At 52.4% G+C, this 20,066-nt stretch overlaps 3 protein-coding genes across 3 annotated transcripts; 1 reads left to right on the top strand and 2 right to left on the bottom strand.

Annotated features, from left to right (window-relative positions):
* Positions 1-705: 705 nt before the first annotated feature.
* On the top strand, positions 706-3,418 carry LOC128269982 (solute carrier organic anion transporter family member 4A1-like). The gene is given in 4 exon segments (XM_053007386.1): positions 706-742; positions 2,300-2,506; positions 2,509-2,613; positions 2,712-3,418. Coding segments are annotated over 4 exon segments (1,056 nt in total).
* Positions 3,419-3,674: 256 nt separating this feature from the next.
* LOC128272158 (uncharacterized) lies at positions 3,675-15,830 on the bottom strand. The gene is made up of 5 exons (XM_053009913.1): positions 15,813-15,830; positions 8,431-9,207; positions 6,639-6,876; positions 4,964-5,049; positions 3,675-4,890 (listed from the first exon to the last, which is right to left on the bottom strand). The coding sequence occupies exons 2-5, from the start codon at positions 8,906-8,908 to the stop codon at positions 4,265-4,267; spliced, it is 1,428 nt and encodes a 475-aa protein (XP_052865873.1). The 5' UTR covers positions 8,909-9,207; positions 15,813-15,830; the 3' UTR covers positions 3,675-4,264.
* Positions 15,831-16,408: 578 nt separating this feature from the next.
* On the bottom strand, positions 16,409-19,927 carry LOC128275696 (ubiquilin-1). Its single transcript, XM_053014286.1, has 2 exons — positions 19,617-19,927; positions 16,409-19,050 (listed from the first exon to the last, which is right to left on the bottom strand). Exons 1-2 carry the CDS (start codon positions 19,725-19,727, stop codon positions 17,497-17,499), a joined length of 1,665 nt encoding a protein of 554 aa, XP_052870246.1. The 5' UTR covers positions 19,728-19,927; the 3' UTR covers positions 16,409-17,496.
* Positions 19,928-20,066: the final 139 nt, after the last annotated feature.

The following is a 20,066-nucleotide window of genomic DNA, read 5'->3' as shown; positions in this document are numbered from 1 at the left end:
ACGTTCGGCGTGTGGCACCCGCAGAGTGTGGCAGAGTGGCCGTTCGTAGTATCATTTCGTTCTCCGTGCTCCGGAGCCGCAGGGTTCTGCGGCTTTCCATGTAAATATTATCATACCGCGTGTGTTTGCACAAGTCAAGGGTAAACACACACGCACACACACACACTGTAAGGCATCAGAAGTGGCAGCAATCGCAGCAATCGGTTGAGAGGTACTGACCAAACGGTCTCGGCAGGCGCCTCTTATGGGGCCGTAGATCACAACACTCCACGACACCGCAGACGCGCAGCGCCCACAAAACGACGAAGAGACGAAGCGCCTGTCCGCCGCCCGAAGACGTCAGTCGTAAGCCCCCCTGACGCGCTTCTTGCCGCGCGTTCGCTGGTCTCGCGTCCGCTGATCGCGCCTCGGCCGTGTCCGTGGACTGTTTCGTCTTTCGCCAACCGCGGTTTCGGGGCGAGAAAGTAGTGTAACGGTAATTAGGAGGACGTGACGATGGATTCACTCACGCAGCCTACTACTCGGTTCGGTTCGCACATCATTTCCGGACCCGGGGCTCGGATTGCTCGACCGGGGTGCAAACGTTTACGTTTACCTGCCCTTTTGGCCCACGGTGGTTGAGCTGTCCCTCCGGCAGGCTCCATCCGATCCGGCATGGACTCCGATTCGGCGGGCTGGTACAATTAGCCCTCCGAGTCAAATGGGATGTTGGATCGCACCGAGGACACCACCACCACCCACTGTGAGCGGTAATGACAGCCGTTCCGGGCGATTTGGTAGATTGGCCGAACAGCGGGTTCCAGTGGCCGTTTCAGCGTAATCAGCCAAAATGGGCGACCCGTCCCCGGGGGGTGTCCCGCCGTGTGTGGATGGCGTCGTTTAATTTCACAAGATGCAGAACGACGACTGTTTCGGCCGATTTCTCCACAATCTGTCGCGGCAATCAATGGCCTTGTCTTGTTTTTTTTAATTATAGCGCGCCCCGCCGAAGGGAGCACGGCACGGAGACGGGCTGATTTGATTGCTTTCCGAATGGCCGGCATGGGGGCCGGAATGTCCGAATTTCGACGCCGTGCGGTGCGTCATCCGCAGGTAGCAGAGAGGTGTTGCTACCTCCGGACACCGCACCGCACTCTGGCCGGGCCGGATGACAGTTAACAGATGGTTCAACGGGTGACAGAGAAAAAAGGATATTCACCCGTCCCGGCCCGACCGAAGTAGGGCAGGCGACTCTGTGGCGGGACTATTGACTCAAGTCCCACGGGCACACACGCGCAACACGCAGCAGCGACGCGAAACTTATTTAATTAACAATTTTAAGCGCGTGCCCTTATGTAGGGCGCCACCGAAGGGACATCATTAAACGGGCCGACGGACGGACGGACAGCATGCATGATCCGTGTATATCGGCGTACTCTGTCCATTAGCAACGTGTTTGCATGCTCCAATTAGTCCGTGAACCAACCTTACCCTATACTCAGCGCCTAGCGGCAACTTGTTGTCAACGCACTTCACAGTTACATCACGATTCCGCGAACACCGCAATGTCACTGCGGAACTCAAATGTGGAAACGAAGAAATGGAAGGCGGTTTCACAAATACCGGTTTTAACTATTTAGATTACGGTGCTGTTATTCGATAGAGACTCTTCGGCGAGTAGTGTACTGTTTAGGTGTAATGTTTAAAGAGCACAGTTTGTGGAACCATTTCGCGTTAACGATGTAACATAGCGTTTCGTTACCTCATTGCCGTGTCCAATGTAGCCCGTAAAACAGTACTGAATTCAAATGTGTTTTATACGAGTCAGTGTCCAGTGTAAAATTTGCTATTTAAAAAATAAATTATTGTCCGTTTTTTCGCATCTAACTGTCCGAGTCTGGCTGATGGTGGCTCAAAATATTCCGAACTTCGGCTGCTGCGTAACGGCCGGTACCGCATTCAAACTGCTGAGAGCAAAAGATGTTACCATTACTATCCGCTAGGTGGCGGTTGCGGCGCGCAATCTTGGTTCATGTCTACGCTATGGCGGATAAATCCAACAGATGGCGCTCTCTTTTATGATAAATTATTTCATTTATGAAATTTTTTGCAATTTGGAAAACAAATTCGCAATCTGAAATTTTTTTGCAATTTGGAAATCAAATTCGCAATCTGAAATTTTTTGCAATTTGGAAATCAAATTCGCAATCTGAAATTTTTTGCAATTTGGAAATAACTTTATTATTCTATTAACCTTGGTTCCTTGTCGGAACCTTGGGTTCCGCTTGTCCGATTTTTTCACGTGCCGTTTCGGTCGCAGCAAAGGTGTGGGTCGGTGCCTGGTGGATAGGATTCGTTTTTATGGCCGCCTTCTGTCTGCTAGCCATCCCCATCCTCATCCTCGCGTATCCGTCCGCGCTGCCAGGTTCCGAGAAGCTGGAGAAAGTGTCCGAGGCGCACAAGGGCGACACTGAAGGCGAACGGCAGGAAGCGTTCACCAAGATCAAACAGATTCCTCGGGCACTGCTGGCGGCGCTTCCGAGGGACTGGTCATTTCCGGGTTTGCCGTGTTCCTGCCAAAGCTGATCGAGAACCAGTTCAGTGTGACGGCTGTCTGGTCAGCGCTGTTGATGGGTAAGTTATTGTGCAGAAGCCTGAATATTGAAACGAGTTACAGAAGATTATTTAGATCCCAAACAAAGGATAAATTTCTCGGACATGCTCCATTGCAGGTATCATAACAGTTCCTGCGGGTGGCGGAGGGACGTTTCTGGGTGGTTATCTGGTGAAGAAGTTGCACCTGTCCTGTTCGGGGATCATCAAGTTCTGTTTGTTTGCCACAATATTTGCGGCCCTTTTCACGCCGGAGTGACTCTCTGCACGATAATTTAGAAAATCCTCACGCACAAAGCACGAGTACTATGTGCCGAAGAGGCCAGAAAGTCTGGACAGCGCGTGCAACGATCGGTGTGCTTGCAGTCTCCGAAACTACGAACCCATTTGTGGCGCGGATGGTGTAATGTACTTTTCACCCTGCCATGCCGGTTGCAGTGAGGAGATTAATCTGGAAAACGCAAAAGTGTATCGGGACTGCACCTGCATCAATGCGACCTTCTACAGTAGCTACGATGCGGTCAACACCATGTGCCAGTCGCAGTGCAACCATCTGTGGATCTTTGTCGTGCTCTGTTTCCTGGTGATGTTTTTCACCTTCCTCGCAACGATGCCAGCCCTATCCGCCACGCTTCGGTGTGTCCACGACGATCAGCGGTCGTTTGCCCTTGGCATACAGTGGATCAAGGTCCGGGTGCTGGGCACCATTCCTGCCCCGATGATCTTCGGGCGCCTGATTGACGAAACTTGCATCTTGTGGCAGGAGTCGAGCTGCGAAGATCAGGGCGCTTGTTTGGTGTATGATAATGCCTTCATGAGCAAGTGAGTAATGGAATCACAAATGGACGTGCCAAGTTTGTGTGAGTTTCATTTCAATTACGTTATTCCTCAGCTACTGTTTTGATTGATTTATCTGATTCCGTTCAATTGAAAAGTTCATAAATGGCCACAAGTTCTCAATGGTTAACTGGCAACATGTTCTTCCATTCCGTTGTGCCGTAAGACAACGGCTCATCTTTTCTCAAATTGCACAATAAAAAAAGGCAAACGCGATCGATTTAAAATATATCCACTTGGTGACGACGGTTCGTAGTTCTATTTGTTTAAAATAATAATAAAAAAACACATAACCTATCCGCATCCGCTTTAGCCGCCACATGGCGAAACAACATTAAAATGCAGCACCTAGCTTAAATAGTAAAACCCTAAACTTCGGCTCAGTTCGATTCTCAAAGTTACTTCACGGTCCTTAAAAATATAATTCGGTCCCACCGGGACGGGAAACGGCGGGGCCACAACACGCTAAGCACGCGTTTAATAAATACTTATGTTATAACACACAGGTTACAAAGATACACTCCTCTGGCAGCTCCTTACGTGGGTCACGCTTCTCTTTCATTCGGACGGGAACGCAAACAGGATTTTGATTTGTACAGATTTCGGCATAGCTTAAACGCTAAGGTAGAAGGTAGAAGGTGCAGCCCTTTCCCGAGGCCGGGCCAATAGCATAATCTCATCGATCCAATATTTAGCACTTTTTAGAGCACAGATTGGGATCACTCGAATCAGGTGGGTAAAGTCGTACATTTTTCCTAGCCAAAAAATGTCCATTACACACGCGCATGATCGGGAATCGGAATCCTTCCGGAAGCGATCGTCCTCCAGGCACGGGTCAGACCAGCGTCGACAGTTCGTGCGGTGAGTTGGCCGTTGTGTCGAGCGTATTGTTGCCACCGGCGCCACCCGGCATGCCGGGACTGACGGACCCGGAAGCGTCCCGGTTCAGCAACGAGCCGACGATCACCTTCGGCGTAGGTGGTGTGGCGGTGGCCGCCCGCACCCCGCCCCCGCCACCGTACGGTGGGGGCACGTAGGAATGGTTGAAGCTGATGTGCGAATGGTTCGCGGACAGCGGCGTCACCGGCGTGAGCTGCGTGATCGGCGTGGTGTGACTGGCCTGCGAGTTGTGGGTGAGCGGCGTGTTGTTGTGGTGGTTGCTGTACACGTGGTTCAGGCTAATGTGGTGCGGCCCGTGGCCGTTCTGGTTCTGGTACTGGTGGGCGGCGGCGGCAGCAGCCGCTGCTGCCGCGGCCGCCGTCGATATCGTGCTGATCTGGGGCGACAGCGTCAGGTTCAGGTTGAGCGGCGCCTGCCGCACGCTGATCGTTTTCTCGCGCTGCCAAACGAACACGTTGTGCACCATGGCGCCACCGCAAAACACGATGCCGACACCGATCAGGATGCTCGTCACGATCGCCGGTGTCGAGTGGAACTGCGTGAACGTGTACAGGATGATACCTGCGAGACAGACAGAACGGGAGTATGTTTTGGGTCAGTAATTCATTCGGAATCGATTAATCTGAGTTCTTACCGGTCAAAAAGATGGGTATGGAGATGAAGAATCCTCCCACGGCGCACACACGGCTAACACTCGACTTCTGCAGATACTTGTTGCCTCTGGAAGTAGCGGAAAAGATCCAGCTTCAGTACACTACCGCTGTGAGGAGCAATTCACTGATTTATCTATAATTAAATCAAGTCCACGATCAACCCAAACCTTTCTTTACCATCCCCCGGGTGCGTGGTGCGTGTGTCCGGATATCGCACTAAAAAGTGCTATTAATAAACTATTGAGAAACGCGGTTCGACAGGAATTTCAACGTTTTGCCCGATCGAAGCCATACATACGTGCCCCGTTCGGCTAATTTCAGTCCACCAGACTGGAGTAAATGGATCAACAAACGCCGATAAATCCCTCGCCGATAGCACGGATTAGTCGAAGGGCTCTCTAGTTTTGACGTGTGGCGTAATAAAACCTTGGAAAAGCGGCGGCTAATCCTAGCCTCCGGAGCTCGCTCGCTGTGTTGTAATCAGGTTTAGCAAGCCCAGAAGGGATGCATGAGAATGCGATTTATGCCTTCCTGGCGATACTTGTTGTTGTGTCTGCCAGCCACGTGAAGATCATCTGTTTATTATTCGCAGAACCACTTCGCCTTCGCCTCTTCACGGTGTATCACATCATGCCAATAATGAAATCAAATCAGAAAATCTACCATTCACTACCACGGAACGAAGCTTCCCCAAATCAAGATATCACGCACCCATATGGGGTGATCTTCACGAAATGTGCGTTTCATGTGCGGACCAACACAAGTGTATCGAAACTCCAACAGCCTAGAGCCCACCGCGTAATCCACCGTAACATCTTCATAGACGATCGCTAAATGAGCGCTGCAGGTACAACCCAAGTCGATCGTAAAGAAAAGGCCTCTCCCAGCGTAAGGAGGGGCCCGTTGGTAATCATTAAAGATTACGATCGCGAACGCCAACGGTACAGCACCGGCGGCCCTCGAGCCGACGAACGCAGATTTTAACCAGACCCCAGAGGGCAGGGAAGTAATGGTAATAAATTGAAACTTCTCTTGCCGTGGGAGAGCCCGGCCAACGGTTGCCAATACAATTTTGTTCGATTTTGGCTGCGAGTCGGGGGAAGTGCGGACCGTTGGCCCCGAGTGCGGCCAACACGCCCCGGTAGCAGCATGTGCGCATTAATTGCGCTCTGTCAGCCAGCCCGGTTCCGGTTCCAACAGCAACTTGAGCGCTAATTTGGCCTCACATTGCCACACGTTCTCGGTGCTTCTTCTTCTTGTTAATGGGCATATGTTTTCCGCACGCCCAAAATATTGTCCCCATTCGATGCAACGGACCCCGTTCGGACACCGTTCGGAGCATGCCGTTTATTAGAGTTCACGCTTCGATGACCATTTTCCGTTACGGCGTGAGGGGGCGAACTCGAGCCTGATGCCGCCCCGACTAGGATCTTCTAGCTCGGGAAGGGGTCCATCCATTCCATTGTGCTGTTTTAATTTATGGGCACTTCTCGAGAGAAAGGACAACCGGTGCGGTGCGTGGGGACCGAAAGCCAGAAGAAGGAATGAAGGAGGACCTGAACACGCGACGTGTGTCATTCATGTCGCCCGGCCGCCCGAAACCTGGAAAGAAAGAATGAACAGAAAAGGGTCGCACCCCGCACCCGTTACACTAACCTTCCGGTCGTGGCAGGTGCGCGGACCAACTTGACGGCAAACAGGAACTGAATGGCACACACCAGCAGGCAGCACAGGTTCAGCGACAGGGACAGCGCGCACAGGGCCAGCGTCACGTCGTACACGATGGCGTAGTCCTCCAGGACCGCCGGCCCTATCGTCGGCGGTGGCGGTTCCCGACCGCCGGGCGATATTTTCAGTAGAAATATCAACGAAAGTAGCGCCAGCAGCAACGAAACTACCAAGTGGCGACAGTGGCCAAGTCCCACGAACGAACATGAAAGACAGAAAAGAAAACGGAAAGGATCATCATCGGCCACCACCATCTTTCGTAGGCAACAAATTCTCAGGTTCTAGAATTACAAAGTCATCTTCCGACCGAGCGCCCCCAGCAGATGACCGGCAGAGGAATGCCGGAGCGCAAGAGAAGCAGCGCCCCAGACCGCGACAGAAAACCGGAACGAAGGATGCATACAATATATTCCAATTAGGGCCGGAAAAGAGTTGGGAGTTGAGTCGAGTTGAGGATTTTGTTTGTTTGTTTGATTTCCACCAAAAGGGGACGACCACAAACGACGGGATGATAATGGTTCTTCCTCTCTGATTGGTTTACCAACTGGCTGGTTTGGTGTGAAAATTGAAAAGTAATGGCCAATGGCCCCGCCACGCCACCAAACACGCATATGTTGTCTGGGCAACAAGGCGCAAGAGAGATACACACATAAATGCCACTAATGTGATGATTGATTCGGAATTGCGTATTGATTTCATAACGCATTAATTCTAGCCCTGGGTTTGGTGCTCCGATCGTCCGAGGACGAGCTGCTACCGGAAATTGGCGGGAATGCTCTCTCGCAAATCTTTTTCAATTGAATTTCGAATAAATCTACATAGAATGAGTGGTTTTTCGACAGAACAAAGTATTGCCCGAGAGAATCGGAACCATTAATCAACCGTACACGATCGCTTGTTAACGATCTTCTTCAAGAACGCCTCACGGATTACGGATCAAGTGGGCGTAGCATTAAACCAGACGAAAAAGGACAAATGACGCAACACGGCTTAAGATAGAACTCGATCCTCGGACAGCAGGCCCTGTCCTTGAAGTAAAGTGTACGATGTGACGATGAAAAGTGGTTTCATTACTTCCCACGGACTCGGACTCTGCTCGACTTGAGACTAAATACTGTATCAATTTAAGTGTAAGCGTAAAACAACGCACAAAGAAACAGATTTTAATCCGGAATTCAGTTCAGTTAATTCACATGGGGCGCAAAATATCGATATTGTGGTTGTGGCACGTAGCATCGTCCTGTTGAGACCAAATGTCGTCCAAGTTTTCAGCTTCAATTTCTTCGAAGAGCCAATATTTCATTTCAATTTTCTGCCAGCGTATGGCGTCCCATTTCGTAACTGTCAAAATGTTTACTAAATCTTTACAATTTCAGAATAAAGTTTGATTAAGGTTGATGAAGTAAAAATTCAAGTAATCCGCAGTTCCCAAAATCCAAACACATGATGGACCGCCCTATATTTTTGGCCAGTAACAAAGAGGGAAGGGTTCCACACAGCACAGTTCCGCCGATTCGTGGGAAGCATCTTCCGAGCGGCCCATTTATCACTTTCCAAAAAAAACCCAAATGAGTCAATGAGTCACTTCGGGGCGCCGGCAACGCCATCTGGTCGACCGATCGACCGCCGGTTCGAGGTGTCGCTTCAAAACAAAGACCGGCTCCGGGGATCATCCCGGGCACCCGACACCCGGCGACATTGAACCCCCTCAATAACCTACCCAAACACAGCAGCCCGAGACTGGTGAGGGCCTCGCGGGCACCCATCCGGTCCTTGTTCATGTTGATCGTGCTGCTGAGGATGTTGTTATTCGTCGTCGAGTTGTGGCTGTGACTAAAGAGTCCGCCGACGCCGCCTCCTCCGCCACCAGCTCCACCAACTCCACCGCCCAGCATCCCGTTGCCGAGTGTCGTCAGTCCACCGCCGATGTGGAGCCCCGCGCCGCCACCACCGCCAGTCACATTGCCGTTGGCGGTCGAGCCGATCGACGATGCGAGCGGCGTCATGAACGATGACGACAGCAACCTGGGCGGACCCCCGTTCATGTGCTTGGCCGCCACCGTCCCCGGCCCGCCGATGCCGGAGGGCGTGCTGGACGGCGCCCCGCCGGGGCCACCGCCGCCGCCGCCACCGCCAGTGCCCCGTATCGAACGATTCTGGCCCGTCGTTACGGGCCCGGTATGAATGTGTTTTAGCATTGAACATGTAATGATGGGTGTATCCCCCGGGAATGGCCACTGATGACGATCGCCATTCTAGCCGCTCGGGTTCGCGGCCACGCGGCCGTTGCCTTTCGACGCGTGGAAACACATCACAGCCGTTCGAAACTCAGAGTCACTGGCACAAACGCAAACGATCGAACGCAAACACAGGTGTCTCCAGACGCTGCTGCTTCGCTTTTTGAAAAACAACTTTCGCAACAACGAACTTTCGGGCGGTTGTTAAACCAATTTATGCGCTACACAGAACCAATCACACACACGGACGCACGGAGCAACTGAGAAAAACAAGATAATTGAAGAATTACGCGTTGACATTCCACTACACGGACGTTGTGTGCCAAACACGGACCCAAGAGATCGCCACCAAAACCGGGTTGCTATCCGGAGAGATCAGCGAGAACGAGTGAGCGAGAGAGACGGTGACAGAGAGAGCACGGGACACTTTTGCGTATCAGCGTCTCCAGCGTCGAAGAGTGTACACCGGAACACCGGATCGTAACGGAACTCGACCGCTCGATCGATCGTCGACACTTAACGTCTTCCTCTTTTGCACTAATCACACTGTTTTAGTCCACATCCTGAACGCGTGAACTGAGGCAAGATGATCGTGGCCCACGTCACCAGAGCGTGCGCTCGATCTTGTCTCATCGTCTCTCGTCTGCGCTCTGCCGGAGCATCGCCAGATCACTCTGTCCGGCGGTCCGGGGAGTCTGCCGTGGCGGCCATCCATCGCTCTCACTCTGTCCGCCCTCTCTCTTTCTCTCTCTCTCTCGTAAGTGTGCGATGCGAACGCCACGACACTTGGAATTGAATGGCGAGATCGCGGCTGGTTCCCAGCGCTCGTTCGCTTTTTGCAGGCAAGCTCTGTCCAACAAGAAGGCCCTTCAAAGTCATCTTCAGCAAGCGCTCTTCAAGCTCTCTGATAAGTCTTTAGCAGCAGCAGCACCCTTTTGGGGGCTCTTTTTTTCCCCGGGGCTGTTTGGGGCTCATTCTGGCTTTTTCTTGGAGACTCTTGGAGATTTGTCGGAGCCAACAGCCTCGGAGCCACCTCACACACACGGATGGTTCAGGGGCACGAAAGAATGCGGTGGTCGAAGGGAGAAATGAGAATGAAAGAACCGAAGCGAGAAGCTCGAAAAGAGCTTGGCAGTTGAAAAACAGGAATCTGGGCTTCTGGGAGCCCCCGGCGGCACACCGTTATGGGAGGTGGCACGGGAAGCCGGTTCCCGTGTGGTAGGTTGTGTGGGAATCGGGTGCGAAAGAAAGAGACGGATCTGGCCGGCGATCGAAAGGTGGCTTCGAGAGAGCCGCCACTTTGGTCACCCCGTTGGCGTTGGTGTGGACGACTAGAGGACCCTGGAGCACTCACACAAGCGCACGGTGTTCCGGCGATCGAATACCTTCGATCTCGCGCTGGAGAGCAGCATCTTCTCGCGCGGCTGCTGGAGTAGGCCCCATTCTCATCTCGCGGGCTCCCCACTCACACACACACAATAAGGACGCAACCGGTAATATGTGTCAAACACGCCACGCCAGAGAGCCCTCCACGGCAGGCAACGATCGGCACGCGGAGTATAGTGATCACGATCCAGAGCGAGCGAGAGAGAGAATCTGAGGTGGAAGAAGACGGCAAAAAGGCCTGGTACGAAAAGCGAAAACAACGCTCGAGGTTTCTGGGTCCATCGCCCCATCCTGTCCGACCTTTGGCGGTCGCCCTTGCTATGGGGTAACATAATTTTGAGCATAGAATGAAAATTATGCTGCAAAAAACAAACCTCAACTACAACAAGCTGAGTTTGCTGGCGAGACAAGGGCAAAGGCTTAACTGCTAAGCCAATTTGCTCGTCCATCGATCGCCTCGAAGGTTGCCGCCAACGAGTTCTCGGTTGCGGCGGGGTTTTCGAATCGAAACCGTTTTTCGGGCCGGGCTCACCTGCTGCAAAGGGCCCGATGCGCTGCGCTTTTGTGTGCGTGTGGCGGACCACCGCGGACAGGACACACTTGTTCGCGCGCACACGGCGCGGGGCAAGGTCTTGCCGCCGCACCCGGCATCCATCATCATCATCATCGCCTGGGTAAGCAAATGGCAACACGGAGCATAAAATCGGCCATCGGCCGACCACACTGACCACACATTCAGCATAAAATTGTGACACGCGGTGCGCGCGCTCTATGTATACGGCTTCATTGGGAGCCCATGGTAGCCCCGTGGTGTGGGCAAAAAAGGCCAACACGGCCCAAAACCCGCGGCTCGCGCGCTGAAGCGGGCCACGCACTCCACCAAGTGCCCGCCGCCACCCATCGGGCCAATGAACCAACCCCAAACAACCTGAGCCCCGCCGGATCGGAATGCGCGTGTCGGTACGCACCCGGGTATTTGAGGGGAATTCAAAAAGTATCGCCACATTTTTGTTTTTTCAAAAACTTGGTTTATTAATACACACTTATACAATACACTTGTGCCAGCGTTTTTTCAATCCTCGAAGCACTTCAAAAATTCGTGTTTTGTGACCTTGTTCAGTGCCTCCGGCCGTGTGCTCAACAACGCTGTGTGAGCATTTTTGTTTTCCCACAAATCCGGGCGTTTGTGGCGGATTGCTTCGCGCAAATTGCGCATAACTTGCAGGTAATATTCCTTATTGACCGTTCTATCCTTTGTCAACAACTCATGATGCACCACGCCCCTGCAATCGAAGAAAACTGTTAGGAAAACCTTCACATTCGACCGAACTTGACTCCTCGTCGTTCACATCTTTTTGGTCCTCTGAGAACATTGTGAACCACCGATAAACGCTGCTTTGGGTCATAATAGCTTCACCATAAGCCACAGTCAACATTTCGAATGTGTCCGCGCTCTTAACTTCGTTTTTCACACAAAATTTGATAAAGATTCTTTGTCTTCCCCTTTTTGGAAGAGACAAAAGTCGAAGATGAGCCAAAACACGTCCAAGCAAAACAGCTGTCAAAAATTAACTAAACATTCAAAATGGCCGAACTTGTCACCATAAGTCAGTGACATAAATAGCAACATAATACCACAAGAAAATCTAAAATCGAATATACGTAGCTCGAGGAAATGCAAAGGTCACGATACTTCTTGAACGGCCCTCGTACCAAGTCGGAGCCGCTGGAGGTTCACGGAATGCATCGCCTTGCTTTTGATCGGTTTATTTGTTTGTTTACCCACAACACACACAGACCGGGTTTTTGGGAAGTTTTCGGGCAGAAGTTTTATGTTGCGTGCCGGTCAGCCGGCCGGCAGTACGTAGATCATCGCCTTGTACCGCCAGAAATGGCGTTGCGCCATTCGCGGGTTTACGACTTTGGCACGGAACGTGTGCGCGCGTAGGAAGTTGGTTGCATAATTTCCGGTGCCGGGTCCCAGGGGAAGCTTCTAACGGAACTTGTCGGCTTTTAATTTATGCGATGCAAAACACGAGCGTCCAGTTAGAAGTTTTGTAAACGAAACCCGGGACCCGGGCTTACACCGTCCGCCGAATGCGGGTAATTGAAAGGTTCGCCTAGCTTATTCCCAAGGTAAATCATTTTCTCGTCTCTCTATCGCAAATCGCCGCACCGGTGGACATAATGAGTCTGTCGAAAGTCGTCGCCGCGAACTTATGCAATCCAGCCTGCTACCCGCTGTCCGAGATGGCATAATTTTTTCGTCGACGACGAAACGCTTATTGCTTCGAAGGTGGCCTTCCGACTCTTCCATTACCCTGTGGGGCTTTAAATGGGCGCTGCACGGCCCCCAGAAGGCAGAAGCGCGGGAAGCTAGAAAGAGCATCTCCAGTGCTCCGTTCCGAGACAATAAAGTCTCGCCAGCCAGCCAGCCAGCCAGCATGGGAGTTTGATTATGCTTTAATCTTGCGAACCAATTCATTATTCCGATGCAAACGCAATTGGCCTTCACGGGCCCAGTCTGCTCGTTTAGCCGTGGATCTGGACCTAGTTCTCGGGCCTCGGGCTCAATCGCTCAAGATTTAAGATAATCACTGTCGGTGGCAGGTGGTGGCGCAACCGGTGGTCAAAGTTAAACAACAGAATGCGCCGTCCCGCGGGTGGAACGCGGCTGAGAACGGGCCTTAGCCCGAGTGGAAAAAGGTAGCCGACTGATGGTGACGATGGCAAAGTGTGGGGCCAACGGGAGACAAACCGGAAAGCAAAAACCCCCCCGCCACTCCCAGTCCAGAAGCTGTGGGCCATCATGGCGCGGGAGCGTTTCGTAATCCAAACACATTAATAATTGATGCTTTTCGGCAGATTGCGGCAGATGTCATGGTGGTGGTGTTTGTTTAAAGTCGCCGTCCCAAGAATCGGCAGCCGCCGATTCTCACCCAATTCCCCCGAGTGGACCTCTTGGGTGGTATGCCAACCCCGCCACATGATGGGTCACCTTAACGGGGTTTTCGTCTCATTTCGGCGGTGCTTGGCGCTAGTAATGGGTCCCCCGGAAGTTGTCGCATTTTTCTGCTAATCAACGTTCAAGGCCCGAGGACCGAGTTTTAATTTGTAACTCTTTTAATAACCCTGAAGACGACGACCGGCGAGATAATGGGCGAGTTTGCCAAGGCAGCGCCAGGCACCATCGTGAGATTATAAGAAGGTTCTATGACACACTTTTTTCACGTAACTTAGCCCAGCTTCAATCTATGCAAACGACTGCGGACGGCGGACTGCGAGCTGCGATCCCGGAAAGTGCCGCGCCATGGCGGGGCCGCAGACCGGAAACCGGAAAGCTTCTCCGCCAGGTCTTTGCACCTGATCGAATGATCGAAGCAGCAGAGCAGCAGAGGAGAATAGTGTTCGTAGAGCGATCGCGGCCATCGCGACGAGCCCAACCCGGCCCAACGCTGTAGCCCTGCAGAGCCAGCTGCAGAGACTGTAATCTACGGCGCTGCGGTGCATAATTATTTCCACGACCCTGCCAATCTACATTCTGCCATCATTACGGGCGCGGCAACCATCGTCCATCGTCGGATGGCCGCATAATTGAACAACACCTAGGGTCCGGTTTGCACCGTGCAGATCGCTCTCTGCCTCTCTCTATTTCTCTTTGCCGGGATTTTTTCTCCGTTTTCCGTGTCTTTCCGACCATTTTCCCGGCCGTTCTATTTTCCACCTGTCGTCAAGCGACGTCGACGCCGGGGCGATTGGGCTCCAGTTTTAGTTTTTATTCCAATCCCACCCGTGGCGCGCCGGACTGGATTCCCGTTCGATGGGCCGAGAAGGAAGAAGAAATATTAGAACGGTACACACGGAAGATGGTGGTAATTGGAAAGTATTGAAAAATTATGCTCCAAGCGCCTGGCTTGCTGCTGGGGCCAAACCGATCGTTGATCCGACCGATCGAATGACATCAATGCGGGACCAGCTGAAGGCAAAACGACTACACGTCGATTATGTAAATCGCAGCCGGTTGTGGAGGCCAAGCTTGAAGATCGTCGGTTCCGCATACGTATGTAATTACAGGAACCATAGTAATTCAAACAATTTGCCAGCCACGGTTGAGCTGCCACCGTCGGCGATCTGACCGGTCGGCACACGGTACTTATTAGCCGACGACATTGAGAATGCTTTACGGAATGGTGACAACATTATGCACATCAAGCCTATAAAAACCTCGTAGGCTCAATTGTTGTTTTCATTGTGCCGATTCTTGAAACGAGCCTGCACCTTAAACGGCACAACCTATGATGATCATAATTAAGACTTCAAACTATCTTCCGAAGTGCTTGTTCCTTCCGACGCAACGGTTAATTAAGCCCGTTCTGAAACGATCCGATTGCAACCAACAGCAACAAAACGGCACGCAGCAAACATTGAACCAGCAAACGTTGGCACCTTTTTGGCAGCCGAGCGATTCGATTTCGCTGAATCATACATTGATTAATCGTTCGATTTCATTAGCCATTTTTCGCCAGCAATTATTCAATAGCAAAGTTTCAACCCGTTCAATCGACGCCAGCGGTATTCGAAAAATGTAGAAAACAAACGAAAACGGAAAAGAAACCGGCCACCGAAAGAGGGAAAAAAACAAACAGAGCGGCCAACAAATATTTCGTGGCCGGTTCTCCTTGAAACCGGTTTCGCGGATTACCGCGCGATGCCGGGGTTCGAGCTGACCGCCCGCCCGCCCGGCCTCGGCGCACATGCAAAATACGCGCCCTTTTCGACGGAACGAGAACCACTTAACGGTCGTTTCGGTACCGCAGCTTTAACGGGCTTGGCTAAGACGCGGGGTTTGGGTGGCTTTCGAAAGCACACAGCGTTTAGGATCGTTAACATTATTGTGATCTTTGCCGCGGGAGTCAGTGCGAAACGCCGAAAGCACCCAAACATGGGCCGCTTGGATTTGTTGTGAATGCGTAGCAACTCTTCCGTCGTCTATGGTAACGACGCCCGTTACGTGGAAACCAAGCACATTCGAATTGTAGCTTCAAAATGTATACAAACGCGTTCTAGGTAACTTTAATGGGTTTAATAAAATATGATTTTCGGTCACACATTTTCCCTCAACGCGACCCTTTTCTGAAGGTCACACACACACAGCAGCACTCAGGAGGTCCAGGTAGAACGCGCACCTGCGTTAAGGGTTTCGGAACGATGGGAACACCGAGATGACGACGGACGCGCTTCCGAGCAACGTCCATTTTCTTCCAACAGTTGTTGGCCCAAAAACGTAACGCACTGCGACCTCGAAGACGATAAATACCGCAGACCATCACCATTCACTGACCGCGACTTGGGCGACTTGGCCTACTGGGGCGACGGAAGGTCCACATCCGTTCCCGCTAAACGTTTCGATCCATTTCCCGTCGATCTGGTAGCTCACAAAACCGTTTAACCCGCGCACAGCATCAAACACGAAACTCACGCGTCGCACCACGCCGTTGGAATTTGGAATTCGAATGTTGTTTTTTACTGGCCAACCGTACGCACTGACTTTGAATTTCCTAACCTCACTCTGCGTTCTCGGTCCTAACCTCGGTCTCTTTCGCTTTTTTCTTTTTTTTTCATGGCTGTGTGCGTGTCACGGTTGACTATAGGAAAAAGGCGCTCATAAACAAACTTTAAAAAGTTCGCATTTTAGTTATATTTTCCTAAAATAGATAAGTTGGCTATGAGCGATCCGAATTTATCAACTTGGGTAATGTAGCCAAAAAATGGTTCGCTTCTTGATTTTAAATTATTTCCAGTAAGTAAAGAGCCACAAAGCGTTATGCCTGTTATGAGTTACGCACCGTGTGGCGTCCCAGTTACGTGTGGACCGGGTTTTACATCCATTCCGTTCGTGTCCAACGTTGCTTACAACATTGTTGTATGCAATGCCAGTTCAAATTTTGCCAGTTGTTAACCGATCATTGAGACAGGAGAAGTATTTTGAAGCCAGTTTCAGCCGAGCGGAATCTGTCGCAATGGAAGCCTGGTTAGGACGGGGAAAGAACTAAGCACCGTGCGTTCCAGTTGGTTTAACATTTTATTGAATATGCTATTATATATGTTTATCTATGTATAGCTGTTGCTGACGTCCTGGTAGTGGCGGACGATCGAAAGGAAAGGGAATCGTTTGGGTACGTCGTGATCGTGAAGTTTCTAGAGAACCGAATCAGATACACTAGGCGCTACGCAGATAAACGTCCAGATGGTAGAAATTCCCCGTTTCAGGGGCAGTTTGTTTGAGTATAAATTGCTGTGAAGGGCTGCTGATCGGGATTTTTTTAATGCTTGCTACTGTTCTTCTATTGTTTGGAACTGACACTACTGTGTTGAAGCCGGGAGTGTGTGTTGTTGACTCTGTGGTACACGTTCAAGAGAGGTCAAGAAATATGTTTCGTTGCTACCGTTGGGTATTTTCCACAAAAGGTTCCCGTCTTATGCTTACCTATTCACCTAGTAAATAGTTTCTGCTTCTACTTCCCCCCTAATCGCCACCCCTCTACCCTACACATTCGGCCGTTCCTCTGACTACAATTCCCTCTATTGCCACCGAATTGCCGCCCGCTCTAGGCTGACCAGCAACTCGTCCGCTCCGTAGCCAGCCCATTTTGTACCACTTTGCTGGAGACACCGGAACGCTTAAAACACAATACACACACACGCGCGCGCACGGAGGGGACAAACGCAAGCAGAGGGATTCTCGTGTTGTTTCTCCTGCGCCGATAATAAAATTCTGCCCCTGGTGATAAGAAAAAAAATGCTCACATTTTGCATCACCACCGCGTGCCGGCCCTACAGTTTATGCCTTAAAGATTAATTATCCATTCATCCGATTCGGGTTCGTGTCAAAGTTCTCGCTATGCCCTGGGCGGCAAAGCCAACCATTGCTGTCGGGTTCGGCCAAGCACCAGCACCTGCTCGCCAATCTCCGGTTCCTGTTGCTCCTTTCGCGCACTAACAATTTCACACCCCTCGGGGACCGGTAATGGAGGAAAAATTTCGGATCAAATAGCCACCCCGGACCGGAAAGAAGAGACCAGGAACTACGGGAACGCCGGAGACGGGCGGCGATGCCCGTCTCGATACCGTCTCGCCTCTCAGTAGTAGCGGGGCGCACGTTGTTAGCTCAGCGACAGCTGTCCGAGGGCCAGCAATCGCTCGACCGCCGCATTGATGTCACCGAAGGAGGCGATCAAGGCCTGCAGGTTGGCCTCCCGGTTAACGAAGCCCATCGAGGCGAGCTGCTCCAGCTGCGACCGGTAGCGTTCCTCCGGTGGAATGTTGGGATCATTGCCGGCCCCCATCCCGTTGATCATGCGTGCCATAAACTCCGAGAATAGGGCCTCGTTGCCCTGACCACTGGCGGCACCGCCGACGCCGACGCCGCCGCCACTCGTGTTGGTATTGCTGGGCGCCGTTGTCGTGTTGGTAGTGGCAGTCGTGCCAGTGGCAGCGGTGGTGGGCGCTCCCGGCATCGGCGGAATACCCATCGTACTCATCAGGCCCGGAGCCACGGAGCGCAGCTGCTCCATGCCCTGCTGGATCTGCAGGATTGCGTTCAGGGCCTGTGGGTTGGCCACCATCTGCTGCACCTCCGGGTTTTGCATTTGGCGCAACATCTGCGGCATCATCGAACGCATCTGCTCCTGGAGCGCCGGGTTGTTCGCCAGCAGCGGATTCTGACTGATCAAGTTCGTGGCCATGGCCGGATCGGCCGCCATCGCTTCCATCATGTTGCGAGTGGTCGTCGAGTTTAGCATGTTCGACATCATCGAAGGATTTTCGCTCATTTGCTGCAGCAAACTTTGCATGGTCGGTGTGTTCAGCAAACCGAGCGGTGTGCCGGCCGCATCCGTCGTTCCACTGGCGCCCGTGGCACCGGTGGCACCACCACCGCCGGCGCCTCCGGTCGATCCACTGCCACCGCCCCACGGGTTGGGCAGGGGGCTACGGTTCTCGGTGCCCTGCTGTGGATTGGCGGCCCCGGTGCCAACACCGAGCCCACCACCTACGCCGGAGTCCGACGCCCCCGAGTACGGATTGCGCAGCGTGGCGTTCATCATCGGCTCCTGGATGTCGCGGTAAATGCGCTGCAGAGCGCTGTAGCCTCCGGGGACGCTCTCGAGGTTTGAAATGGCACGATCATGCGAGCGCATCAGCTCCTGCAGCATCGACGGGTTGCGGGCCAGCTCCATCGTCTGGCGCAACAGCTCCGGGTTGTTGAGCATGTGCGAAATCTCCGGATTGCGCTGCATCAGCTCCTGCATCTGCGGATTCGAGGTCAGTATCTGGCGCATCGTGTCCGGATTGTTCATCATCGACTGCACGAGCGGGTTGTCCAAGACGGTACGCATGAGGTCCGGGTTGTTGAGCAGCTCGTTCTGCATGCGGGACTGAAGGTCCATAAAGTTGCTCTGGGTGCCCCCGAGCACACCGATCCCCGACAGGCCACCCAGCTGGTTCAGCCCGAAGGGTGTCTGGCTCACGTCGGCCGGAGGGCGCCTTGGACCCTCGGGTTCCGGCCGTGGTGCCTGCTTTATCACCAGATGCACCGACCGGCCGTCCTTGATGTTGTGTGTCTTCAGTGTGTCGCCGTCCTTCATGATTTTGCCGGCAAAAATCAAACAAACCAGTTCCGGATTCGTCTCGAACTGTTCCGCAACAATCGCCTTAAGCTGTGTAACGCGGCCACCGAAAAAAGAAAGAACGAACCATTATTATTATTGATGAGCCGCTGCGGCAAATGAGGTGCGTAAAAACAGCATATGGCATAAGGTTTGCCTGCGTTGGCCGGAAGTGATGAAACATAGCCAAACACACGTATCCCTCCCATCAAATGCATAATAAACATTCCCATATACGCCACCACCACGCCTCATTAACGCCATTCCGTCGATCCTCGCCACCCGCCGCCAGTGACAGTGTGTGCGTGCGCGCACGCACACATACGCAAGCATGTGTCATGTTTTCGATTTTTCACTAGTCACTGTCAATTGGTCAATATTTCCGTGGGGGACCTCTCCACTTTGCGGTGGAGCATACTACAAGTTCGTAGTTTACTAGATCCAACCGCAATGGCCTCAGAACAGCAGAACACGGAGCGGAGAAGCGGAAACTTCTAGAACGCTCATCCCATCGCGCAACGCATTTACGGATTCGCGTACGGAAAATCACGCACATATGCATCCTTATCGTGTCTGCATCGCTCTCTGCACACTCGCATCATCGCGAAGCCACTTACATCTTTGATTTCGGCATCCTCGTCGATTTCGACTGTCTTCTTATCTTTCTGTGTTTTCACCGTGATGGTGATTTTCTTTCCACCGCCTTCTGCGCCACTATTCTCCGCCATTGCTGTGTCGGTGCTGTGTGTGCTCTGCGTTTAGCCGACCAACACTCTTCGTTTGCTCCGGGCTGGTTGCGTTTCTTCGCTTCGGTGCTGGGCCACACTACACTACAAGGCAACGGTGAAGAAAACGGGCCAAACGTTCGATTTCCTGGCCTCTGCGTAGTGAGATAGAACACCGAACAATTGTCGCAGCCAATGCTTCCGAATCTTGATCTTCGAGTGAAGCAAACTGTGCTACATCAGGGACGGGCGAAACTCCGTCGGCCGTCACTTTCAGGAGCCGAGCGAAAATGGGGCGAAATCGTATGACGACGTTGCACCGCGATTACAGGGCTGAGCCGA

The sequence above is a fragment of the Anopheles cruzii genome, chromosome 3, assembly GCF_943734635.1.
Source record: "Anopheles cruzii chromosome 3, idAnoCruzAS_RS32_06, whole genome shotgun sequence".
NCBI lineage: Eukaryota > Metazoa > Arthropoda > Insecta > Diptera > Culicidae > Anopheles > Anopheles cruzii.
Note: the sequence above shows the minus strand (reverse complement) of the source record. Positions and strands in the feature narration are given on the sequence as shown.

Bases quoted from the DNA above. Each gene is read 5' to 3' on its own strand.
- LOC128272158 (XM_053009913.1), bottom strand. From the start codon at position 8,908: ATGCTAAAACACATTCATACCGGGCCCGTAACGACGGGCCAGAATCGT. The intron at 5,050-6,638 runs GTTAGTGTAACG...CGCTACTTCCAG, and splicing joins GCACCTGCCACGACCGGAAG to AGGCAACAAGTATCTGCAGA. The intron at 4,891-4,963 runs GTAAGAACTCAG...TCTGTCTCGCAG, and splicing joins CATACCCATCTTTTTGACCG to GTATCATCCTGTACACGTTC.
- LOC128275696 (XM_053014286.1), bottom strand. From the start codon at position 19,727: ATGGCGGAGAATAGTGGCGCAGAAGGCGGTGGAAAGAAAATCACCATC. The intron at 19,051-19,616 runs GTAAGTGGCTTC...CGCGTTACACAG, and splicing joins AGGATGCCGAAATCAAAGAT to CTTAAGGCGATTGTTGCGGA.